Below are 26668 nucleotides of genomic sequence, written 5' to 3'. Positions count from 1 at the left end.
GTTTTTTTTGTTTTTGTTTTTGTCTTTTTTTAGTATTTTTGACCTGAGTTTGGTTGAATCCGTAGATATGGAACCCATGGATGTGGAGAGTACCTGTGTATGCACATGTATAAATATTTCTCCAAGGCCTTTTTTTGTGCATTTTCCTTTTTAAAAAATTAGCGGTCAGTTGTAGTGGCTCACACCCGTAATCCTAGCACTTTGGGAGGCTAAGGCAGGTGGGTCACTTGAGGTCAGGAGTTCGAGACCAGCCTGGCCAACATGGCGTTCCATCTCTACTAAAAATACAAAAAATCCCAGCAGAGCATGGTGGCACATGCCTGTAATCCCAGCTGCTTGGGAGGTTGAGGCACGAGAATCACTTGAACCCAGGAGGTGGAGGTTGCAGTGAGCTGAGATCGTGCCATTGCACTCCAGCCTGGGTGAGAGACAGAGACTCTGTCTCAAGATTAAAATAAAATAAAATAAAATAAAATAGTAATTAGCAAGTACAGTTAAACAAAGGGGGAAATGGCCAGGCACGGTGGCTCAAGCCTGTAATCCTAGCACTTTGGGAGGCCGAGATGGGCGGATCACGAGGTCAGGAGATCGAGGACCATCCTGGCTAACACGGTGAAACCCCGTCTCTACTAAAAAATACAAAAAACTAGCCAGGCGAGGTGGCGGGCGCCTGTAGTCCCAGCTACTCGGGAGGCTGAGGCAGCAGAATGGCGTAAACCCGGGAGGCGGAGCTTGCAGTGAGCCGAGATCCGGCCACGGCACTCCAGCCTGGGCGACAGAGCCAGACTCCGTCTCAAAAAAAAAAAAAAAAAAAAGCAAAAGGGGAAACATCTATAATTTTACACTGTGGAGTATCACTATCAGTATTTTATCGCATATTTGAAAGTCTTTTTTCTATGCAAATATATATTTATACAATGGGGTGTTTCTTTTTAACATGTTAGTATCTAGGCATACTGTTTTATAGCATAGTTTTTCAATCAACGGTAAAAATAAATATACGTAAAATAAGAAAGTGGTAAAATGGTTTGAGAAGGAAAATGAGGTGGGAATTATCCACACAGAGTGGGAAAGGAGGGGCAGGCCCTCTGTTTCTGCACTGGGGGTGTGAGGTGGCCCCAGCCCCTCCGCGCTGCTCTGGAGCCCGGAGTCCAAGGGACTTTCTCACTTGGAGACTCACAGGGATCTTCCTTCTGCAGGTTCTAGATCTCCACGATAATCAGCTGACAGCCCTTCCTGACGACCTGGGGCAGCTGACTGCCCTCCAGGTAAGGCTGCGGAAACAGAAACCCACCTCAGATGGCCCTAGTGAGACCAGGCAGTCACTCAAGCCTGGAGTGTTCTGGCTGGGCTCCAGCCAGTGGAAGCAGGCTGCACTCAGTGCCAGCTCCATCCTCCCCTTGGCTCTTTAGTTTTTGTTGTTGTTTTTGAGACAGTGTCTCACTGCATTGCCCAGGCTGGAGTGCAGTGGCGCCATCTCAGCTCATTGCAACCTCTCCCTGCCGAGTTCAAGTGGTTCTTCTGCCTCAGCCTCCCTAGTAGCTGGGATTACAGGAGTGTGCCACCGCGCCCGGCTAGTTTTTATATTTTTAGTAGAGATGGTGTTTTGCCATGTTGGCCTGGCTGGTCTCGAACTCCTGACCTCAGGTGATCCACCCACTTTGGCCTCCCAAAGTGCTGGGATTATGGGTGTGAGCCACCACGCCTGACCAATTGCTACCACTTTAAGCCGCAATAAATACCTTGATGTAGGACTTTTTGTATGTATTTTTTTTTTTTTTTCACTCTGTCACCCAGGCTGGAGTGCAGTGGCACCATCTCAACTCCCTGCAACCTCCGCCTCCCGGGTTCAAGAGATTCTGCCTCAGCCTCCTGAGTATCTGGAATTACAGGCACACACCACCACACCTGGATAATTTTTGTATTTTTCAGTAGAGATAGGTTTTCACCATGTTGGCCGGGCTGACCTCAAACTCCTGGCCTCAAGTGATCCGCCCGCCTTGGCCTCCCAAATTGCTGGAATTACAGGCGTGAGCCACTGCACCTGGCCAGTAGGTGTATTTTTATAGAATTGCTGCGTTCACTAATTTGGAGCTTTTGGATACCTGACAGTAACTCATAACATCCTTTGGTTCATAAAATATTCATCTTCTCATTATTTTTAATGGCTACTTAGCTTTCCATTGCGTCTTTTTTTTTTAAATTTTCTGAGATGGAGTCTCGCTCTGTCACCAGGCTGGAGTACAGTGGCATGATCTCGGCTCACTGCAGTCTCTACCTCCCAGGTTCAAGCGATTCCCCTGCCTCAGCCTCCTGAGTAGCTGGAATTACAGGCACATACCACCACGCCCAGCTAATTTTTTGTATTTTAGTAGAGACGGGGTTTCACCATGTTGGCCAGGATAGTCTCGATCTCCTGACCTCGTGATCCACCCACCTCAGCCTCCCAAAGTGCTGGGCGTGAGCCCAGCCCCTATTGCATCTATTTTTAATGGTTACTTAGTGTTTCATCCTGTTGGCCTCGGTCACCTCAAGGTGCTACCTTCTGGAGGGAGTACAGCTTTGGAATCCAACAAGCCCAGGTTCAGTCCCAGCACCACTACCAGCCTGAGGCCTTGGGTGGATCACAAAGCCTTGGGGCAGCCAGGTTTCCTTTTCCTTAACGCTGGGGGAACTAGAGCCTCCTGTGCGGCCTCCCCAGATCCCGGAGTCTGTAGTCCCCTTTTCCCTCCCTCCCTGATGGTGGGACAGTTACTGAGCATTTTGTGGTCGGTATGAGTGCTGGAACCTCAGCCAGAAGCGGTTCAAGGCCTGGCTGTGCTGTCCTGAGCACATGACTTCACTACCCTGAGCTTTGTTTTTTTCCTATCTCCAGCAGAAACTTAAGAATTTCTGTCTTCCTCAAGGGCCGGCAGGGGGAGACAAGGGCTTGTGTGTATAGTGCCTGGGTGCCCTGACCTGGCAGGGCGAGGGGTGCAGGGGTCATCACTGTGGTCTGTGTGTGGGTTCTCATGTCACCTCTTCCTTTTTAGTTTTTTTTTTTTTTAAGATGGAGTATCGCTCTGTTGCCCAGGCGATGCAATGGCACCATCTCAGCTCACCGCAACCTCTGTCTCCCGGGTTCAAGCGATTCTCCTGCTTCAGCCTCCCGAGTAGCTGGGACTACAGGCGTGTGCCACCATGCCCAGCTAATTTTTGTATTTTCAGTAGAGATGGGGTTTCACTATGTTGGCCAGGCTGGTCTTGAACTCCTGACCTTGTGATCCACCTGCCTTGGCCTCCCAAAGTGCTGGGATTACAGGCATGAGCCACTGCGCCTGGCCACCTCTTCCTTTTTCTTAGGTCTTAAACGTGGAAAGGAATCAACTGATGCAGCTCCCGCGTTCCATTGGGAACCTGACCCAGCTCCAGACTCTCAATGTTAAAGGTAGGGACCAAGAAGCTGTGTCCGTGTGACCCTCCATCAGCTCTGGGCAGTCCTGGCCGGGATCCACAAACTGCCCTGCCCCGGAGCCATTGAGCGGGAAGGCAGCCAGTCTCCAGGGGTCGCTGTAAATGGACTGACTCCTGCTGGGTCAGCTGTCTCCGTGGTAACCAGAGACAGGCTGTCGGGAGTGTTCCAGGGCTGTGTGGCTGCAGTAAGGTTCTGAGCAGCGCTTCCATCTCCAGCGACACAACAAGCCTCCCGAGGAGTCCACAGGGCAGGCCGAGGGCGGTGGTACCATCCCCAGTTTACACATGAGGAAAACAAGGCCCAGGAAATCGAATGTGACTAGCTCAAGAGCACCCAGTGGGATGGTGACAGAGCCAAGACTACCTCATAGGTGCCTTACCCGCAGGAGCGCTCTGCTCGCCACACCCAGCTCTCTGCCTTCTCCTCGCTGTCCTTAAGCACTTCCTGCACAGAGTGCCTCCATTTATCAACTGTAACATTTGAGTAATGAGAACAACAGTGGCGCCCCATTCTCAGTCATTACAGCGTGAGGGGCCCTGTGCGGAGGACCTCACACATCATCTACCTGAACCTCCAATCTCCCCATGTTCTTATAAGGCTGGGTAGCAGTGTTGTCCCCATTTTCCAGGTGAGAAAACTGGCACAGGGAGGCAAAGCCAGTTGTCTAAAGTCTCGTGGCTAGTAATTGGTGGAGTGGGGACTTGAACCGGAACTCCACCTTCTTGATGCTACGAAACCTCAGGACCTAGGACCTGGTGTGTGCCCCAGAGGTCAGAGTGGCTCCCAGCGGGTATCAGGCAGGAAGCTGGTGATGGAGATTTGGGGTGTTGAGCTGTGCTGTTGGGGTCTCCGCAGACAACAAGCTGAAGGAGCTTCCAGACACCCTGGGGGAGCTTCGAAGCCTGCGTACCCTCAACATCAGTGGAAACGAGATCCAGAGGTTGCCGCAGATGCTGGCTCACGTTCGAACCCTGGAGGTAAATGGGAAGCTGTTTTTGCCTGGGATGCTCTCTGGCCTGCCCACCTCCCCTCTCCCACATTACTGAGTGCCTGCCCTGATCTCACGGTGCCAGGATCACACAGAGATCCCAAGGCATGGTCCTTGGAAGCTTGTAGAGAGGCCAATGTGTGAACATTCGTAATTATATGACTTTTGCTGCCATAATAGAGGCAGAAAAACATACATTAAGAAAGAAGAAGAAAGAAAGCTGAATCCAGAAGAGGCTGACACTTTAAGAAAGTTGTCGGTGGGGGAACAACACACACTGAGGCCTGTCAGAGCGGGGTTGTGGGGAGAGCATCAGGAAGAAAAGCTAATGAATGCTGGGCTTAGTACCTGGGTGATGGGATGATCTGTGCAGCAAACCACCATGGCACATGTTTACCTTTGTAACAAAACTGCACATCCTACACATGTACTCCTGAACTTAAAATAAAAGTTACAGGAGAAAAAAAAAAAAGTTGTGATATTCAAGCCAGACCTTGAAGGAGGAATAAGATTTCTGGGCTGGGTGCCATGGCTCACACCTGTAATCCTAGCACTTTGGGAGGCCAAAGTGGGTGGATCACTTGAGGTTAGGAGTTCGAGACCAGCCTGGCCAACATGGTGAAACCCTGTCTCTACTAAAAATACAAAAAATTATCCAGGCATGGTGGCACACACCTGTAATCCCAGCTACTTGGGGGAGGCTGAGACAGGAGAATTGCTTGAACCCAGGAGGTGGCGATTGCAGTGAGCCGAGATTGCACCATTGCACTCCAGCCTGGGCAACAAAGCAAGACTTCGTCTCCAAAAAAAAAAAAAGAGATTCTGAGCAGACCTGGATAACAGGGGCAGCCCAGGTGCAGGAGGCAGGTGGTGGGAAGCACAGGTTGTGCTCAGGGAGGGGCGGGGAAGTGATGTGGTTGGAAGCTGCTGAGCCTGTGTGATACGGGGCCCAGAAAGCTGGGAGGGAGAAAAGGAGGTAGGGAGCTGTCGGGATGCGGGTTCAGAATTACCCAGGCCAGGGGAGTTCTACAGGCTAGAAGTCCAAGTTTAAGGTGTTGGCAGGGCTGGTGACTTCTGAGGCCTCTCTCCTTGGCTCGGAGGTGCTGTCTTCCCTCCCTGTGTCTTCACTTCATCTTCCCTGTGTACATGTCCGTGTCCAAATTTCCTCCTCTTAGAAGCACACCAGTCATATTGGATTAGGGCCCAGCCTAATGACCCCCTTTTAACTTAATTACCTCTTTAAAGATGCTATCTCCACATACAGCCACATTCTGAGGGACGGGGGATTAGGATTTCCACATAGGAACTTGGGAGGGGGACACAGTTCAGCCTATGACAGACACTGACAGGGGCCGCTGCTCAGGGAAAGTGGCTCTCACAGTCATGCTGATGAGGTGGCTCACCTTCATCTGGGGCTTTCTAAGACTGGGCATAACCTGGAATCGCTCCATGAATCATCACAGAACTCTTGTGAGGCAGATACTATTGTGCTACTTTGTAGATGAAGAAACTGAGGCACGGGCAGTTTAAGAAACTTGCCCAAGGGCCACGCAGTCACTGACAGCAGAGATGGTTGTAAACCAGGCCATCTGAAGCTGATGCCTGTGCTCCCCACCTCTGAACAACTCGGCTTCTGGAACGCGGACTTCTCCATTCATGGTGGCACGCAGTCTGGCCAGCATTCCGGAGTGGCCTGGAGTTGACCCCACTCTCAGCCAGCCCAGCCTGCCGAGCAGAGGCTTCTGTGTCAGAATGTGTGGGTGAGCACAGAGATAGCAGAGGAAGGACTGACCTTAGCAGCTGGGGCCCTCCTGCCTGAGGAAGGGCCGGCTGGGGAGACGGGCCAACATGGCTTGTCCTCTCTGCTGCCCACTGGAACCTTCTGCAGTGATGGAAATGTTCAGTGACTGTGCTGTCTAGAGCAGCAGCCGCTGGCCATGTGTATCTATCAAGCACCTGGAATGTGGCTTGTGTGTTCAGCCAGGAACTAAAAGTTTGATTTCGTTGAATTTTAATTAATTTATATTTAAATAGCCATGGGTCCTTGGTGGCTACCATTTTAGACAACACAGCTCAGAGCACGTTCCCAATCCTGAAGCCATCCTCGACATCTAGTAGGAGTTCTGGACACTTCAATTTTTTTTTTCTTTGAGACAGGGCCTCATGCTGTCACCCAGGCTGAAGTGCAGTGACTCAGTCGTAGCTCACTGCAGCCTCAAACTCCTGGGCTCAAGAGATCCTCCTCCTCAGCCTCCCAAGAAATTGGAACCACAGGTGTACCCTATCACACTTGACTAATTTTTTTATTTTTCATAGAGATGAGGTCCCACGATGTTGCCCAGGCTGGTCTCAAAGTCTTGGGCTTAAGCAATCTTCCCGCCTTGCCTCCCAAGTGGGTGGGATTACAGGCGTGGGCCACCGCACCCAACGTAGACACTTCATTTTATTTTGATTCCATAAAAAAAAATCTTTTGAGTTTCTTGGTGGCAACTCGGACAAACCTTTTAGGGTGAGATAACCATTCTGAGTTCAGGCCATACTGTGGGCAAGATCTTCTTCAGGTGTCACCCATACCACCTACCAAACAGCTCACCAGGTCAGTAATACTGCCTGTTTGGCTATGAGGGGACCACAGCCCTGGGACGCTAAGGGGCCTGATCAAGCAAACACACGGCCAGCATGCGATGGGCCAGGATCTAAAGCCACAGCGGTGTCTGTGGCACAGCAGTGTCCAGTCACTGCTCCTGCTGCCCACTATGAGAATGCTCTATCATCTGTGCAGCTAACATGGCCACCCTGGCTACTTGTAGCTGCTGGGCCCTTGAAATGTGGTGACTGCAACCAACCATGGACCCAAACTTTAAATCAGATTTATTTTCAGTTAATTAAAATGTAACCGTAAATGGCCACACGTGGCTTGTAGCCAGCATCCTGGTATAGCCCAGAGTCTGTGCCCTTAAGCCACCTCGCTTTACTGATGGTGGCTAAGAGCACCCATGTGGGGTTTATTTGCTTCCTGGTATGGGGGTTTCTGCTGTTGGACCCTCAGCATCTGGGCGGTCAGTTCCTCTTTCCTGGGGCAGTCTCCCACTCCCCTGTGCAAAGCACGTTCACTCAACACCCACCGTGTGAGGGCTGGGCTGGCCAGGGCTGGGGCACCTGAGCCACCCTTCCCACCCAGCCACTTGTGCTACAGCAAAATCAGAGCTTCCCAGGCCTTCTCCTTTTCCAGAACTCCCCTGATACCCAGGCATAGAGGATATCAGTGCCTGCCAGCACTCGGTGGGATCGGAAGGCCTATGGGAAGTCAGAGTTTGGCAGGGGGAGGGCTGGGTCCAACACAACTCACACCGCGGACGGAGCAGTTCTGTGGCTGTGAGCTGAGGCCCCTGCTTCCTGGGCTTCATAAACACGGAGGCATCTGCCTGTGTGCGCCAATAAACATTTGTCATTACATAATTTAAAATTCATACTGTATACTGTAAAAAAAAAAAAAAATGCAAATATTAAGAAACATTTCTGCCAGGCATAGTGGCTCAAGCTTGTAACCCTAGCACTTTGGGAGGACGAGGTGGGTGGATCACTTGAGGTCAGGAGTTCAAGACCAGCCTGGCCAAACATGGCGAAACCCCATCTCTACTAATTTAACAAAAATTAGCTGGGTGTGGTGGTGCGCGCCTATAGTTCCAGCTGCTCAGGAGGCTGAGGCAGGAGAATTGCTTGAACCGGGAAGGCAGAGGTTGTAGTGAGCCGAGATCATACCACTGCACTCTAGCCTGGGCCACAGAGCAAGACTTTGTTTCAAAAAATAATAATAATACCCCGTCTCTACTAAAAAATACAAAAGATTAGCCGGGCATGGTGGCGGGCACCTGTAGTCCCAGCTACTCGGGAGGTTGAGGCAGGAGAATGGCGTGAACCTGGGAGGCGGAGCTTGCAGTGAGCGGAGATCGCGCCACTGCACTCCAGCCTGGGCGACTGAGACGCCGTCTCAAAAAAAAAAATAAATAAATAATAATAATAATAGTAGCATTTCATGTAGATAGTAACCCAGAATCTCCTTTTCGAGGAAACCACTTTGAGTTTGATATATATTCCTCCAATTTTTTTCTATAAAATATTAATGTGAAAGTGTATGAATGTATTATCTAACAAAGGAAGAACCATATATATATATATATTTTTTTTTTTTAATAGAGTTGGGGGTCTCGCTATGTTGCCCAGGCTGGTCTCGAACTCCTGGGCTCAAGTGATCCTCCCACCTTGGCCTCCCAAAGTGCTGGGATTACAGGCATGAGCCACTGCACCCAGCCAGTGGAATCATATGCTATATGCTATCCTATAACTTCTTTTTTTTCACTCACTTATGTATTTATCCAAAGTGAACTGAGAGGCCGGGTGCATGACTCACACTGTAATTCCAGCACTTTGGGAGGCGGGCGAATTGCTTGGGTCCAAAACTTTGAGACCAGCCTGGGCAACATAATAGGACCTTACCTCTACAAAAAAATACAAGAGTTAGGCATGGTGCTGCGTGCATATAGTCCCAGCTACTCAGGAGGCTGAAGTGGGAGGATCGCTTAAACCTGGGGAGGTCGAGACTGCAGTGGTCATGCCACTGCACTCCAGTCTGGGCGATGGGAGGGAGAACTTGTCTTAGAAAAATGTAAAAAAGTGCTTGCTTCTGTTGTACCCAAGCGAGTTATAGAGAAACGCCACACTTGAGACAAATTAAGGAGTCCTTTATTAGCCAGCTACCAAGAGGCGGCTAACGCTGAAAATTCTCTTGGCCCTGAGGAAGGGGCTAGTTTTGTGTTTATACCATGGTCTAAATAGGGGAGGAGGGAGTTTAGCTGAAGCAATTTTTACAGAAGCAGAACTGTCAAAAAGTTAAAAAATTAATTGGTTACAAAAGCAGTTACAAAAAATAAGCAGTTCCAGGTGCAGGGGCTTAAACTATCACAGAGAGATAAATGCCGGGGCTTTGTGTGTCATCCACCGCGCGGGCCTCCCCAGGAGCTGCTGGTGCAGCTTGCCTCTATATCTTATCAGTAAGTGCGTTCCTACATGTGCTTTGAGTCAGTTTACACTAGTTATGCCCTTAAGGGAGGGAGGTAAAAGGGGCTGCAGGTGAAGAAACTGAAATGGAGTCTGTCCGGCTCTCTCTCTGCTAGGAGAGTCACTCCGGTTAAAACAAGGTAGGGTATCACACTGCCTGCCTGCAGTCATCCCAGGCACTAGGAATGCAGCTGTAAGTAACAAGATAGCTCAGTCACCTCTGCTCTCAGGCCATGCCTGCTGGGTGGAGGCGACAGAGGACACACAAATTGGTAAGGAAATCGTGTGGTCTCTGGTTGCACTGGTAGTGAACTGCACAGTAAAGCGGGTTCCCCTTGTGTCTGCAGATGCTGAGCCTCGATGCCTCGGCCATGGTCTACCCGCCGCGGGAGGTGTGTGGTGCCGGCACCGCGGCCATCCTGCAGTTCCTCTGCAAAGGTAAAGCCAGGCCACCGCCTCCTCCCCTCACTGAGGAACCATGACCCCCACGGCCACCCTGTGCCAGCCCAGGCTGGGGAACAGCAGAGACAGAAAGAAATGGCCACAGTGCCTACCTGTTTGGAGTTCGAGGTCTGGCAACGGAAGCAGGCAAAACAAGCGATTAGACAGGGAAAGAGTTTCAGACTGTGGTTATGGGAGTACAGTGGCGCGGCTGATATATTTTGGGGCCATGGGGAAGGCCTGTCTTTGAGAGTGTGGCTCCACTGACACGGAGTCATGGTTAAGATTTAGAAAAAAGCAGAAAGCTGTTCCGCCAGCAGATGCATATGGAAGGGCCTTGATGGGAAGTTTGACAGAGAGAGGGCCAGTGTAGCTGGAGTGAGGAAGCAGAGAGAAAAGAGATGGGGGAAGCCAAAGACCGTGCCCGGGCCCAGTGTCCACTGGGAGAGCATGTAATCAGTCATTAGGCTGCAGGGAGGAGAAGGGATTGGAGGAGGAAAGAAAGAGTGCAGGAGGGGACCAGTTAGGAGGCTGTCAGGTCATCCAGGAGAGAGATGCACAGCAGAAGGAGCTAAAACCCGAAGCCAGCACTGGTGGGAGGCGGGAGGAGAGCAGGATGCCCTGTCAGGCCGGAAGTTCTCAGTGGTTCTGGTCACCTGTGGGACTTTCAGAACGCAACCAAGACACACATGCACACATGCCTACGATAACCTGACTTATCGTGGCCATTGCAAAACAGTGGGGAAGGATGGTCTTTTCAATAGCTGATTCTGGATCAACTGAATGTCCCTGTGGAAAAAATGAACTTTAACCTCTTCCTTAAACAGGAGGCAGGCAGTACTCATTATAAAAGATTGGTACATTAGATTTAATTAAGGCCAGACATGGTGGCTTGCGCTGTAATCCCAGCTCTATGGGAGGCCAAGGCAGGAGGATCTAGAGCCCAGGAGTTTGAGACCAGCTTAGGCAACATGGTGAAACCCTGTCTCTACAAAAAAAAAAAAAATACAAAAATCAGCCAGGCGTGGTGGCGTATGCCTGTGTTCCCAGCTACTTGGGAGAGTGAGGTGGAAGGATCACCTGAGCCTGAGCTGTGATGATGCCACTGCACTCCAGCCTGGAGCAAGACTCCAACAGAGCGATACCCTATCTCAAAAACAAAAACAAACAAATAAAAAAAATGGTTTGATTAAAATATAATTTCTCTTCCTCAAAAGATACCATTTAGGGAAAGAAAAGCAAAGCCATAAAGTTAGAGATGATATTTGCAATACATATATATCCAACAGAGGACTGGGATCTGGACTATAAACAGAAATCCTACAGATCCACGAGGAAGACATTAGCAAAAGACTTGACTAAGAATTTTTACAAGAGAATGTCCACACAGTGGCTCGCACCTGTAATCCCAGCACTTTGGGAGGCTGAGGTGGGCAGATAACCTGAGGTCAGGAGTTTGAGACCAGCCTGGTCAACATGGTAAAACTCCGTCTCTACTAAAAATACAAAAACTAACTGGGCATGGTGGCAGGCACCTGTAATCCCAGCTACTTAGGAGGCTGAGGCAGGATAATCGCTTGAACCTGGGAGGCGGAGGTTGCAGTGAGCTGAGATTGTGCCACTGTGCTCCAGTCTGGGTGACAGAGCAAAATTCTATCTCAAAAAGAAAAAAAAAGAGAGAGAGATGAGATACAGATAACGAACAGTATCTGAAAAAAGTGCACAACATCATCTTAATCAATGGGAAAATGCAAATTAAAACTGCAGAGAGTTACTTCGACACACCCACTAAAATGGCCAAAAGTTTTCAATGGAAAAAAAAAACACAAACTTCCTGCTAACAAGTCAACCAAAAATAAAAAACAAAAAATAGGCCTGACGCGGTGGCTCACACCTGTAATCCCAGCACTTTGGGAGGCCGAGACGGGCGGATCATGAGGTCAGGAGATCAAGACCATCCTGGCTAACTAGGTGAAACCCCATCTCTACTAAAAAAATACAAAAAACTAGCCAGGCGAGGTGGCGGGCGCCTGTAGTCCCAGCTACTCGGGAGGCTGAGGCAGGAGAATGGCGTAAACCCGGGAGGCGGAGCTTGCAGTGAGCTGAGATATGGCCACTGCACTCCAGCCTGGGCGACAGAACGAGACTCCGTCTCAAAAAAAAAAAAAAAAAAAGTTTAATTTACTCACAGTTTCACATGGCCGGGGAGGCCTCAGGAAACTTACAATCATGGCAGAAGGTACCTCTTCACAGGGCAGCAGGAGAGAGAATGAGTGCCAAGTGAAGAGGGAATCGCCTTATAAAACCCTCAGATCTCATGAGAACTCACCCACCGCCATGAGAACAGCATGGGGGAACTGCCCCCATGATCTAATCACCTCCCTCAAGGTCCCGCCCCCAACACGTGGGGATTAGAAGTCAGACATTTAGGCGGGGACACAGGGCCAGACCATATCAATGCCCAACAGAGACGCACATGAATAAATGCCAAAAGCCATGTGCAAAAATGTTCCTAGCAGCACTATTTATACCAGTCCAAACTGGAAACAGCTTTAATGTCCATCAGGAGTAGAATGGATAACTAGACTGTTTTATACTCATGTGTGGATACCACACAGCAAGTGGAAAGAATGAGCCACTGCTCCTTCCAACAACCTAGATGAGTCTCACAAACAATGTGGAGTGCAAGGAGCCAGACACAAAGGAATACGTGCTCATGTCAGTCACCACAGAGCTTTGAACCAGCACTGGTTCCTGGTCATGAGAGTGTGTTCACCTTTAAACATTCATCAAGCTCTGCGTTCTGTGCTCTCGGTTGGCCCAAAGGCAATGAGTTATCTCGATTGATTGCTCACAGTCAATTACAGATTTAAGTCCTTGTTCTACTCGTTCCCCTCTTCTCACCGCTGCACTTGACTAATCTTAAAAAAGAGAGAGAGAGAGAAAGATTTTGTGCTGTCTTCTTTATGTATGTTATATTTTACTTTAAAAGAAAGTGGAGAGGGTTGGCTACAGTCATAGCCACCAGCCCGCACATATGCAAATCAGAGTCTTCAAGCAACAGGTGATTCCAATGTACACCCTGGCCAGTGGCTGAGTTAGCTAGACCAAAGCCTTTATTTTCTTTAAAACGGTTTTGGGGCTGAACAAGGTGGCTCACACCTGTAATCCCAACATTTTGGGAGGCCAAGGTGGGTGGATCGCTTGAGCCCAGGAGTTCAACATGAGCAACATGGCAAAACTTCATCTCTATAAAAAATGCAAAAATTATCCCAGCTTGGTGGCACACCTGTAACGCCAGCTGCTCAGGAGGCTTAGGTGGGAGGTTCGCTTGAGCCTAAGAAGCGGAGATTGCAGTGAGCCAAGATTGCGCCACTGCACTCCAGCCCGGGTGACAGAGACCTTGTGTTTAACAAAAAAAAAAAAAAAAAGGATTTTGGGCCAGGCGTGGTGACTCACGCCTGTAATCCCAGCACTTTGGGAGGCCGAGGCGGGTGGATCACCTGAGGTCGGGAGTTCCAGACCAGCCTGACCAACATGGAGAAACCCCGTCTCTACTAAAAATACAAAAACTAGCTGAGCATGGTGACACATGCCTGTAATCTCAGCCACTCAGGAGGCTGAGGCAGGAGAATCACTTGAACCCAGGAGGTGGAGGTTGCAGTGAACTGAGAATGCGCCATTGCACTGCAGCCTGGGCAACAAGAGCAAAACTCTGTCTCAAAAAAAAAAAAGAGAGAGATTTTGACTGAGCACGGTGGCTCATGCCTGTAATCCCAGCACTTTGGGAGGCCCAGGCGAGTGGATCACTTGAGGTCAGGAGTTCCAGACCAGCGTGGCCAACATGAAACCCCATCTCTACTAAAGATACAAAAATGCGCGGTGGTGGGCACCAGCTACTCACGAGGCTAAGGCAGGAGAATTGCTTGAACCCAGGAGGTGGAGTTCAAGGGAGGCGGAATGAACGCCACTGCTCTCCAGCCTGGGTGATAGAGTGAGACTCCTTCTCAAAAAAAAAAAAATGAAATTATGCAATATTTAGATATATGCTAGTCATAAAGAATAAAGGAGTGAACGTATGTATACCTACTACACAGCTTGAGAAGTAATTTTTCTTTTTTCTTTGTTTTTTTTTTTTTTTTTGAGATGGAGTCTCGCTCTGTCACCCAGGCTGGAGTGCAGTGGCAAGATCTCGGCTCACTGCAGCCACCGTCCCTCCGGGTTGAAGCCTTCCATCTTAGCCTTCTGAGTAGCTGGGATTACAGGCGCCTGCCACCATGCCTGGCTAATTTTTGTATTTTTAGTAGAGACAGGGTTTCGCCATGTTCACCAGGCTGGTCTTGTATTCTTGACCTAAGGTGATCCCCCCGCCTCGACCTCCCAAAGTGCTGGGATTACAGGCGTCAGCCACCACACCCAGCAAGAAATAAATTTTTTTTTTTTTTTTTGAGACAGAGTCTCGGTGTCACCCAGGCTGGGTGCAGTGGCACAATCTTGGCTCACTGCAACCTCCGCCTCCCAAGTTCAAGCGATTCTCCTGCCTCAGCCTCCTGAGTAGCTGGGATTACAGGTGTGTGCCACCACGCAGCTAATTTTTGTATTTTTAGTACAAAAATATTGTACTAAATGTTGGTCAGGCTGGTCTTGAACTCCTGACTTCGTGATCCACCTGCCTCAGCCTCCCAAAGTGCGGGGATTACAGGCGTGAGCCACCATGCCTGGCCAAGAAATAATTTTTCAATTTACCTAAACTATGTAGAAGTATATATATATATGTGTGTGTGTGTGTGTGTGTGTGTGTGTGTATATATATATATATATATAATTTGTTTTTTGACCTTTTTAAAAACATTAAAGAGGCCGGGCGTGGTAGCTCACGCCTGTAATCCCATAACTTTGGGAGACCAAGACGGGCGGATCTCCTGAGGTCAGGAGTTCGAGACCAGCCTGACCAACCATGCCGAAACCCTGTCTCTACTAAAAATGCAAAATTAACTGGGCGTGGTAGCGCATGCCTATAATCCCAGCTACTTGGGAGGCTGAGGCAGGAGAATCGCTTGAACCCGGGAGACGGAGGTTACAGTGAGCAGAGATCACACCACTACACTCCAGCCCGGTGACAGAGCAAGACTCCATCTCAAAAAATGAAAATAAATAAATAAAAATAAAAATAGACATTAAAGAAACCATTAAAGATATCATATGATGTGATTCTATGCCTTGCTTTTTTTTTCTCTCAAGAAAAGTCTTGGGTATTTTCTGGTCTCATAATATGGTTTGAATGTCCCCTTAAACTGGTCACAGGATTTCATGTGGTGGTGCCAGTAGCTTCGTAGCCATCCCTGTGGTGAACACGGAGGGCATTTCCAGTTTCCTGCTGTTCTGAACATTTGAACTGACACCTCTCTGTCACTGTGTGCACTTTCCCCTAGGGTGGATGAGAGGGCACGAGCACCCCAGGGTGCCTGGGAAGAGGTCCCACCTGTGTCCGTCCCATGAGGAGTGGCTGGGAGGACCTTTTTCCCCCATCACAACCTGCATAACACACAGTATTATCTTAAAGACTCTGCTAATTGGACGGATAACAAGAGAGCCCATTATTATTCTAATGTCACTTCCTTGATTCTGTGAATATTTTTCATATGTATTCTGCCCATTTTTAGTATTTCTTGTGACCTGACTGTATCCTTCCCATGAGGAGAAAATGATAACTTTGAGTACATCAAAACTTACAACTTGTTTACCCCGGAAGGACACCATCATCAAAGTTAGAAGACCAGTTATCACCTAGAAGAAGACAGTTACAACATATTATAGACGTAAGGTTATTAACTACAATATATAAAGAGCACCTACAAATCAACGGGAAAAAGACAAACAGCCAAATAGGAAGTGGGTCTAAGGTATGAACCCTTTGGAATTTTACAGGCAAAACAATACACGGCCAGAAAAGGAAAGCATCTTGCCCAAGGTCTCACATTCAGGGAATTATTGGTAGAGCTGGATCTAGGACCCAGGTTTCACTTCTTATCTCAGGCTTTTTCATCACCTCATTCTCACTTGAGTGGAAGGTGTAGCCAGTACCCATTGACTCACTCTGCTGACATTTGCTGGGCACCTGCCACATTCCAGGCCCAGGGCTAGGACCGGTGAAAACCACAGAGCGCCCAGGCTAGGGAAGAGGAGAGCAGTGGCTAAGTCAGGGCGGGGCCGGCTGCCCTGGCAGTGGGAGCTGGTGTCTCCGGGTACCTCAGCTGCCTCCTCCCTCCTGGTCAGCTTGTGTCTCCTCTCTTACAGAGTCAGGGCTGGAATACTACCCCCCTTCCCAGTACTTGCTGCCTGTTCTGGAGCAAGATGGAACCGAGAACTCTCGGGACAGCCCCGATGGGCCCACGGACAGATTCTCAAGGGAGGAATTAGAGTGGCAGGTAAGACAAGCCAGCCTGCTGCACGCATATGTGTGTGCGTGTGCATGTGCGTGCATGTGTGTGTGTGTGTGTGTGTGTGTTGAGGGAGCTGGGAATGGAAGGTGGGTGTGTGGTTCAGAGCTGCAGCTCCGGGATTCCTCCATAGAACTAGAACTGGCCTCCCGACGAGTTGAACTGCTTTTTCAAGGCCTGCTGTGGCAGCCTCATCCCACCAGCTTGCCAAGCACAAGCTGTGCCCTGCTGCTCTCTGTTCCCTGAAATAACCACGATCCTTCCCTCTTCAGGGCCTTTGAGTAAGCAGCTCCCTCTGTCTGGAATCTCCCCACTCACTTGTCTTATCCTTCAGTTCTTTTTTTTTTTTTTTTTTTTCCCTTTTTTTGAGACAGGGTCTTGCTGTGTCGCCCAGGCTGGAGTGCAGTGGTGCGATCATAGCTCACTGCAGCCTCAACCTCCCGGGCTCAAGTGATCCTCCCGCCTCAGACTCCCAAAGTGCTGGGATTATAGGCATGAGCCACCATGCTCAGCCTCCTTCAGTTCTCAGTTTAAACATTACATCCTCTGAGAAGCTCCAATCCAGGTCGGGTCTCCTGTTGTGTGTTCTCAGAGTGCCCTGCACAGTTCCTTGGTAGCACTTATCACAGTGCTAAATTGATGAGGAACTCTGGGAAATGATCTGTCTCATGTCTGTCTCCCATGCTGGATGAAGCTTTGTGAGAATAGGGATTGTGTCTGCAATATTCATTGCTCTCTCTCAGCAAATACTTCTGAACTAAATGCCACTCACCGTCTGGAACACACACCCACCATGCTCTGGGTCTAGTGGAGGAGTCAGACAGGCACATGTGTGAGCACCAGTGACGGGCTGGCCCTGTCAGGTCTGGCGATAAGCTAGCACAGGACGACATGGAGGAGGAAGCCCAAAGGGTTTGCCACATTAGCTTGGGTGTACCCTCTGCCCCCATCCCCAAGGCTCACGATCCAGGGTCCTCAGCTGGCTGATAGATAGGGGAGGCCATCACCGGGCAGGAGTGCCAGCTGCCAGGCATGTGGCTTCATATCTTCCAGTGACTCTTAATCTCTGGTTCCTAGATGCCACCCTTTCCCGTTTTCCACTGCTGCTGGGAATGCTTTTGGGATTTTATTATTATTATTTTATAGTTCAACAAGAATTAGAGAGGGAGGAGAAGGCTGTATGGGAAAATTGTGCCAGTTCACGTTCTCAGAAAATATTTGCAACATAGTCACTTGCTAAAGGATTCAGAGATTGAACGTAGAAAGAACTCTTTCCAATCAGTAAGAAGAAAACCATCCCAATAGAAAAAAATATTGGAAGGCCGAGGCAGGTGGATCACTTGAGGCCAGGAGTTTGAGACCAGCTTGGTCAATGTAGTAAAACCCTGTCTCTACTGAAAATGCAAAACTTAGCCAGGCATGGTGGCGTGCACATGTAATCACAGCTACTCGGGAGGCTGAGGCACAAGCATCACTTGAATCCAGGAGGCAGCGGTTGAAGTGAGCCGAGATTGCGCCCCTGCACTCCAGCTTATCCAGGTGACAGAGTGAGACTCTGTCTCAACAAACATTTAAAAATGCCAACTTTGCTGGTAATCAGAGGAGAGGCATGTAAGTTAAAACAACATTGAAATACCATTTCCTTCCTCGAGACTGGCACACATTTTGACATGACAATTTCTGTTGGCCAGAGAGTGGGAAACAGGTGTCCTCATAAACTGCTCTTGGGAGTGAAAATTGATATCACTACTTTGGAGGATAATTTGACAGTAGATGTCAAAAAAATTTTTTTTATTTTAATTTTTTTTTTGAGACGGAGTCCCACTCTGTTGCCCAGGCTGGAGTGCAGTGGTGCAATCTCGGCTCACTGCAACCTCCACCTCCCGGATTCAAGTGATTCTCCAGCCTCAGCCTCCCAGGTAGCTGGGATTACAGGCACGCACCACCATGCCTGGCTAATTTTGTATTTTTAGTAGAGACAGGGTTTCACTATGTTGGCCAGGCTGGTCACAAACTCCTGACCTCAAGTGATCTGCCCACCTTGGCCTCCCAAAGTGCTGGGATTACAAGTGTGAACCACCACACCCTCCAGATGTCAAAAATTTTCATGGGCACAGGCCGGGCGCGGTGGCTCAAGCCTGTAATCCCAGCACTTTGGGAGGCCGAGACGGGCGGATCACGAGGTCAGGAGATCGAGACCATCCTGGCTAACATGGTGAAACGCCGTCTCTACTAAAACATACAAAAAACTAGCCGGGCGAGGTGGTGGGCGCCTGTAGTCCCAGCTACGCGGGAGGCTGAGCCAGGAGAATGGCGTGAACCTGGGAGGCGGAGCTTGCAGTGAGCTGAGATCCGGCCACTGCACTCTAGCCTGGGTGACAAAGCAAGACTCCGTCTCAAAAAAAAAAAAAAAAAAAAAAATTTTCATGGGCACAGCCCCTGATCCAGAAGTTCCGCTTCTCAATGTATACCCAAGAGAAATGCTTGCATGAGGAGACATTTGCAGGAGTGTTTATTGCAGCCTTATTTGTAGTATTGGATGCCCCCCAAATGTTTGTCAGTGGGAAGGGGCTGCCCCTGGGTCATGTGCACACCATGAGATGGAGCATTTGAGCCTCGGCTCGCCGGGATGCATGGATTAGTGAAAAGGGCAGATTGCAGAACAGGATGGGCTAGTCTATTTCCATTCTTATGTTTAAAAAGAAAACTCAATCAACACCAGCCTGGGCAATGTGGCGAGACCCCGTCTCTACGAAAAATACAAAAAAATTAGCCAGGCACGGTGGCACGTGCCTGTGGCCCCAGCTACTAGGGAGGCTAAGGTGGGAGGATGGCTTAAGCCCAGGAGGTTGGAGTTTGCAGTGAGCCAAGATTACACCACTGCACCCCACGCTGGGTAACAGAGCTACCCTGTCTCAAAAAAGAAAAAGAAAACTCAAAACAAAAAAAGGAAGCAGATAGGTAGTTGCCAGTGGCTGGAGTGGGAAGAAGACTTGATGATGAAGTGGCATGAGGGAATTTTCGAGGGTAATGGAATTGTTTTCTTTTTTCTTTTTGAGATAGTCTCTGTCGCCCAGGCTGGAGTGCAGTGGCATGACCTCAGCTCACTGCAACCTCTGCCTCTCAGGTTCAAGTGATTCTCCTGCCTTAACCTCCCGAGTCGCTTGGATTACAGGCGCCCGCCACCACGCCTGGATAAGTTTTGCCTTTTGTTAGTAGAGATGGGGTTTCACCATGCTGGCCAGTCTGGTCTCTATTAAAAATACAAAAAATCAGCCGGGTGTGATGGTGGGTGCCTGTTTTCCCAGCTACTTAGGAGGCTGAGGCAGGAGAATTACTTGAACCCAGGAGGTGGAGGTTGCAGTGAGCCAAGACTGTGCCACTGCACTCCAGCTTGAGCAACAAGAGCAGAACTCCATCTCAAAAAAAAAAACCTAACTCTTGTGTATGTATGTATTGATGTTTAATTACATCAATAATTAATTAAACATCAATAATAGAATTGTTCCTTATAATAAATGTTGCTCCAACAATATACCTGCTCCTTATAATAAATTTAAACAATACAGACAATTACAAACCAAGTGAATGTCAGCCCTTCCACCCTGCACTCCCGTTGCCTGGAGGTAGTCATCGTTGACTGATTAATGACTGTCCTTTCCTGGCCTTTGACTCAATACATACACACATAGGCTCAGAGTTGAGTTTTCTTGATGATGGTTTTGCAAAAGTAGAATCGTGCTACATACAGGTGAGGGATCACACACATTCACCCCGTTGGCAGTTAAATAGTCCACTATATGGATGCACCATGACTTACGGACAGACGCTAATAGATGTGTGAGTTATTTCCAGTGTTTTTGCTCTTCTGAATAATTCTGCATGAAGTTGTCCCCACACCTTTGTGCATTGTGAATATTTTGGTGGACTGAAACTGGGTGCTGTAGGTGTGTTACGCAGACATCCATGGGCATCAGATATCCCATTTCCTGCTCTGCTCTTCAGACCGCCATCCCTGCTCAGGGCTGCATCCCAGGACTGTCTTGAAGACCCCCCTCCTATGGTGCCACGCACACAGTGGCAGCCCAGGGGTTCTCATCAGGTGTCCATTGGGACCACCTGGTGCCCTTGATCAATACGGATCCCCTCATCCCCTGACCCCACCATTCTGAGGCAGTAGTCTGGGGTGGGCCAGAGTCTGTAGGGTCTGTATAACATCAGGCTGCCCAGGGGTTCCTGGTGCCCATGCCAGGGAGAACCACTGCTGCCACCCTCTCTTGACCACTGTCTTTTTTTCCTCCCAGAACAGGTTCTCAGACTATGAGAAGAGGAAGGTAAGAAAATGCCTTTACCCTTCTGTCACTCTTTTCTCATTAAAGATCTCAAAGCAACTCAGAAAATATTTGAGAAAATGACTTCTTCCCAGCTCAGAATTAGAGGTCACAGTAATGCCTTCCTCTTACACGCACGGTCTGCTGCATCCTCACGTGCCTCGGGTGGGTGGTAGAGCATCCATGGGACAGGTGCAGAGACTGAGGCTCAGAGGGATTGAGCCCAGCCCCAGGCTCTAGACCCCAGCCTCTTCCTGTTAACAGCTTGTTTTATTACAGTTGGGCCCTGGAAGGAGGGGAGTGGGGGTTGCTCAGCATGAAGACCTGGAACCTGTACTGTCAGTGTTGAGGGGTGGATTCTCCCTATTTCTATGTCCTAACTCCCCCAGGGCCTGTGCTGACAGTCACCAGGATCTGTGTCTTGCAGGAACAGAAGATGCTGGAGAAACTCGAGTTCGAACGGCGCCTGGAACTGGGGCAGCGGGAGCACGCCCAGCTCCTTCAGCAGAGCAGCAGCCAGAAGGATGAGATCCTTCAGACGGTCAAGGAGGTTTGTGAGCTGCCTGCTAGGGTCCAGCCTGGCTGCACCCCCCAGCCAGTGGCCTCCTGGCTTGGGGCGAGGTCCCTGGGGTGTGGAAAGGCAGTGGGATGAAGCTGTCACTTCCTTCTGTCCCCCAGCACCTAGGAGGGCCCTTACAGATCACCCAGGCCAGCCTCCCCGTGTGCAGATGGACACTCTGAGGCCTGCCAGGAGGAGCTGGCCCGCGGCCACACAGAAAGGACTGGCAAGGCGGGGTGGAAAGACAGCCTCCTAACCCCAGTCAGTACCCTTCACAGCATCTGAGGGGGTCCCAGGGGCTCAGGACTCCCACCCCCTGCTGCAGGAGCAGTCCCGGCTGGAGCAGGGCCTGAGTGAGCACCAGCGCCACCTCGACGCAGAGCGGCAGCGGCTGCAGGAGCAGCTGAAGCAGACAGAACAGAACATCTCCAGCCGGATCCAGAAGCTGCTGCAGGAGAATCAGAGGTTGGGCTCTGCTCCTCGGCCCCAGCCCCAGAGTCCTTCCCCAGGCAGTCCCCTGAGGCTCCAGGAGGAGTGTGTTTCTCCGTCACCACCTCTGCTCTTGCCCCGGGCTTCCCTTGTCAGGATCCAGTCTGGGTGCTTCAACTGGCACCAGCGTACAGAGAAAAGAATCTGACCCAGGCATTACAAAGTCTGGTTTCTTAGCATGAGACTGCTACCAGATTGGACCTGTGGCCTCAGGCAAGTGCTTCCCCACTGGGTCCCAAGCTTCCCATCTATAAAGTGAGTGGGTTCGACTAGATAGTTGGGATCACATCTGCTCCAGTATTTTAGGTTCTACGTAACCCATTGCACTGAGGTCAGCTATTCACCTGTAGTGAGATTTGCCTTAACAAACTCTATGCACGGTAGGAGCTACTGAGAGCAGATCTTGATGGGGCTGGGGAGACATGGTGCCAGAGAAGCCTAAGAAGTCTAGTGAGGGGGTCCATTGCAGGACCATTCCAGAAACAGGCTCTAGCCATATGCCCTGCTGCTTCCAGGCCTCCTTTTTCTAACCCTGAATCACTTGTTCCTCCATCACCTGTCAGTTTCACAGTACCTGCATGAGTTCAGGAAACCGGTCACTTGTTGGGTGCTTCTTATGTGCCAGCTTGTTACATCTATTTTCTCATTAACTCTACAAATTCACCAAGAAGCTGGGTTGTTTTTGTTTTGTTTTGTTTGAGACAGAGTCTTACTCTGTCACTGAGGCTGGAGTGCAGTGGTGCGATCTCGGCTCACTACAACTTCCTCCTCCCAGGTTCAGGGGATTCTCTTGCCTTAGCCTCCCAAGGAGCTGGGACTACAGGCTCAGCTATCAGATATCCCATTTCCTGCTCTGCTCTTCAGACCACAGCCACCACGCCTGGCTAATTTTTGTAGAGACAGGGTTTCTCCATGTTGACCAGGCTGGTCTCGAACTCCTGACCTCAAGTGATCTATCCACTTCAGCCTCCCAAAGTGCTGGGATTACAGATGTGAGCCACCGTGCCCGGCTGGGTTTTTTATTCTTCTAATTTCTTAGGTGAGGAAACCTGGGACTTGAGTGGTTTCAGTAACTGGCTGAGAACCCAGAGCTCCTAGGTGGTGGAGCTAAGGGGCCCCCAGCCCATTTCCTAAGCCCCTCTGCACAGCCCGGGCAGTGAGACAGGAAACAGGCCTGCTGGGGACTGCCAGGACCTTTTATGATTTTCTCCACAGACAAAAGAAAAGCTCCGAGATTTTGAAATCGCTGGAAAATGAAAGGTAAGTGTTCTTCCAGGGGAGGGCAGGTTTTTTTTTTTTGTTTGTTTGTTTGTTTGTGTTTTTGTTTTTAGATGGAGTCTTACACTGTCGCCAGGCTGGAGTGCAGTGGCGCAATCTCAGCTCAATGCAACCCCCCGCCGCCCAGGTCCAAGCGATTCCCCTGTCTTAGCCTCCCGAGTAGCTGGGACTACAGGCGTGCACCACCACGCCCAGCTAATTTTTTGTATTTTAGTAGAGATGGGGTTTCACTATGGTGGCCAGGATGATCTTGATCTCTTGACCTCATGATCCGCCCTCCTTGGCCTCCCAAAGTGCTGGGATTACAGGCATGAGCTGCCGCGCCCAGCCAAGGAGGGCAGCTTTGAGGAGAGAATGTCTTGTGATTCTCCAGAGGATTGTACCAGGACATTTCCCTAAAGCTATAAGGAGATTCACCTCTTTAGAGGATATTTAATTACAAAGAATCATTCCCTTCAAGTTCATTAAAACATATGTAAACTCCTGAAAAACAGAGACATGAATAAGGCTATATTTATAATGTCCAACTATATTCCTAGTATAAAAAGTTCAGGCCAGGCGCAGTGGCTCACGTCTGTAATCCAGCACTTTGGGAGACCGAGGTGGGCAGATCACTTGAGGTCAGGAGTTCGAGACCATCCTGGCCAACATGGCAAAACCCTGTCTCTACTAAAAATCAAAACTTAGCCAGGAGTGGTGGCAGACGCCTGTGGTTCCAGGTTAAAAAAAAAAAAAAAAAAATTCAGAAAAGAAATCTACATTTCTGGAAAGAAAAATTATTTAGTTACATAAATTATGTATGGAGGAATAACCTATAGCCATTAAATGTCTTATTGAGTGGCTCAAGCCTGTAATCCCAGCACTTTGGGAGGCCGAGACGGGCGGATCACGAGGTCGGGAGATCGAGACCATCCTGGCTAACATGGTGAAACCCCGTCTCTACTAAAAAATACAAAAAACTAGCCGGGCGAGGTGGCGGGCGCCTGTAGTCCCAGCTACTCGGGAGGCTGAGGCAGGAGAATGGCGTAAACCCGGGAGGCGGAGCTTGCAGTGAGCTGAGATCCGGCCACTGCACTCCAGCCTGGGCGGCAGAGCGAGACTCCATCTCAAAAAAAAAAAAAAAAATGTCTTATTGAATAACATTCCTCATTAAGGGAAAACATAACATATTGCTAATGGAAAAGTGACAGGCTATATTTAAAGCAGAATTTTTCGTATATCTTTTTTTTTTTGAGATGGAGTCTTGCTTCGTCGCCCAGGCTGGAGTGCAGTGGCACGGTCTCAGCTCACTGCAAGTTCCGCCTCCCAGGTTCACATCATTCTCCTGCCTCAGCCTCCTGAGTATCTGGGACTACAGGCGCCCACTACCATGCCTGGCTAATTTTTTTTTGCATTTTTAGTAGAGACGGGGTTTCACCGTGTTAGCCAGGATGGTCTCGATCTCCTGACCTCATGATCCGCCCGCCTCGGCCTCCCAAAGTGCTGGGATTACAGGCGTGAGCCACTGCGCCCAGCAACTTTTTTTTTTTTTTTTTTTTGAGACCGAGTCTCACTCTGTCACCCAGGCTGGAGTGCAGTGGCACGATCTCGGCTCACTGCAACCTCCAACTCCCTAGTTCAAGCGATTCTTCTGCCTCAGCATCCCAAGTAGCTGGGACTACAGGCGCGGTGCCACCAGGCCCGGCTGATTTTGTATTTTTAGTAGAGATGGGGTTTCACCATGTTGGCCAGGCTGGTCTCAAACTCCTGACCTCAAGTCATCCGCCCGCCTCAGGCTCCCAAAGTGCTGAGATTACAGGTGTGAGCCACCGCACCCGGCCATGTGACTATTTTTGAAGGAAATATTTAAAGGACATTTTGCTAGGTGCCAGCTTACCGTCCCAAAAACATTCTGCCAGTTGACACTCCTCTCAGCAGGCTAGGAAAGTGCGCATTTCTCCACCATCATCACCTTCACCAGCACCAGCAGTTACCAGTTTTCTTCATCTCAACCAACCTAGTAGGTGAAAAGGTTTTACTTTCTTTAGTTACCAGTAATGTTAAGCATCTTTCCAGATGTTTATTGATCACTTGAATTTCAGCATTGGCTATTTGCTTCTTTTGCCCATTTTCTAAGGGAGTGTCCATCTTTTTACACAAGATACTCGAACTACAGGCTGAAGGTGAACAGGGCCCCAAGGGTTGCTTGTGGTGTGTTAGGCATCCAGAGAGCTCATCCAGGTGTAGGTTGCCAAATCAAGGAGGCCTTCCTGGAGGAGGTGGTGTTCAGCTGCTGGGATTTCCTGTTGGAAATGTTAAATTTGCTGAATGAATGGACGGATTTTTTTCTAGAATAAGAATGGAACAGTTGATGTCCATAACCCAGGAGGAGACTGAGAACCTGCGGCGACGTGAGGTTGCCTGTGAGTTTCGGGATGGGGAGCTCGTGAGCACGCTGCCTGCTGGCCGGGCTGGCAGGGTGGATGGCCCTCCCTCTCTTGGCCATGCATGGAGGGCATTGAGTGTTGGCCCTCGAGAGGGGCAGTCAAGTCCTGCCATAGAGCACAGGCTCTGGGGTCAGCCTAGACATGGATTCAGAATCCCAGTTCAGACACCCACCATGTGACCTTAGGGACATAACTGCCCCCCACTTTTCCAAGCCTTGGTTTTCTTAGCTACAAAATGGAGGAAATGGGCCAGGTGTGGGGGCTCATGCCTGTAATCCCAGTGCTTTAGGAAGCCAAGGCTGGAGGATCACGTGAGCCCAGGAGTTCAAGGCTGCAGTGAGCTGTGATCACGCTACTGCACTCCAGCCTGGGTAACACAGTGAGACTGTTTCTCAAAAAAACAAAAAGAAAGTCCAAATGCTCCCAAATAGAGGATTATTTAAATAAATGTTGGTGATCCATGTGCTGTGGCGCTCTGGTATTAGCATCCCATTAACATGTTATCATGGGGAGTGTTCATAAAAAGTGGGAAGTGGGATGATACCATTTTCGTTTTTTTAATTGTAAAATATGCATCATGTAAAATTTACTGTCTTAATCACTTTATTTTATTTTATTTTATTTATGTTTTGAGACAAAGCCTCGCCCTGTCGCTCAGGCTGGAGTACAGTGGTGTGCTCTTGGCTCACTGCAACCTCCGCCTCCCAGGTTTAAGCGATTCTCTGCCTCAGCCTCTGAGTAGCTGGGATCACAGACGCACACCGCCACACCAGGCTAATTTTTGTATTTTTAGTAGAGACGGGGTTTTGCCACGTTGGCCAGGCTGGTCTTAAACTCCTTACCTCAAGTGATCTGCCTGCGTCAACCTCCTGAAGTGCTGGGATTACACGCGTGAGCCACTGTGCCCGGCCTTCATTTTAAAATAGATTAGTTCTGCGGCATTATTGTTGTACAGCTGCCAGCACCACCCATCGCCAGAACTTTTTTTTCATCTTCCTCAACTGAAACTGTCCGTAGTAAACACTAACTCCCCATGCCCCCCTCCCCTCAGCCCCTGGGAATCAACATTCTACTTTCTGTGTATGGATTTGACTGTTATAGGTACCTCCTATATGTGGAATCATACAATATTTCTCCTTTTGTGTCTATCGTATTTCACTTAGCATAATGTCCTCAGGTTCGTCCATGTTGTAGCGTGTGTTTG

General features: G+C 49.4%; 2 protein-coding genes across 9 annotated transcripts in view; one reads left to right on the top strand and one right to left on the bottom strand.

Annotated features, from left to right (window-relative positions):
- PTRH1 (peptidyl-tRNA hydrolase 1 homolog) overlaps positions 1 to 26668 on the bottom strand; it is a 272344-nt gene that overhangs the window by 10603 nt on the left and 235073 nt on the right. The gene's annotated exons all lie outside the window — the stretch shown is intronic.
- The window catches only part of LRSAM1 (leucine rich repeat and sterile alpha motif containing 1), a 53817-nt gene that overhangs the window by 6808 nt on the left and 20341 nt on the right, over positions 1 to 26668 (top strand). For 6 of the 8 annotated variants that reach the window (XM_050759904.1, XM_050759907.1, XM_050759909.1 and 3 more), the window contains 10 exons: positions 1200 to 1268; positions 3343 to 3427; positions 4310 to 4431; positions 9848 to 9938; positions 16239 to 16369; positions 20686 to 20715; positions 21140 to 21262; positions 21597 to 21736; positions 22976 to 23020; positions 25370 to 25440. In XM_050759904.1, coding sequence (XP_050615861.1) covers positions 1200 to 1268; positions 3343 to 3427; positions 4310 to 4431; positions 9848 to 9938; positions 16239 to 16369; positions 20686 to 20715; positions 21140 to 21262; positions 21597 to 21736; positions 22976 to 23020; positions 25370 to 25440 — 907 coding nt within the window. Of the gene's footprint in view, positions 1 to 1199; positions 1269 to 3342; positions 3428 to 4309; positions 4432 to 9847; positions 9939 to 9988; positions 16370 to 20685; positions 20716 to 21139; positions 21263 to 21596; positions 21737 to 22975; positions 23021 to 25369; positions 25441 to 26668 lie in introns of those variants that run through there. The other 2 variants (XM_050759910.1, XM_050759911.1) reach the window with 2 other exon arrangements.

This window comes from Macaca thibetana, chromosome 15 (assembly GCF_024542745.1).
Source record: "Macaca thibetana thibetana isolate TM-01 chromosome 15, ASM2454274v1, whole genome shotgun sequence".
Classification (NCBI taxonomy): Eukaryota; Metazoa; Chordata; class Mammalia; order Primates; family Cercopithecidae; genus Macaca; species Macaca thibetana.
Note: the sequence above shows the minus strand (reverse complement) of the source record. Positions and strands in the feature narration are given on the sequence as shown.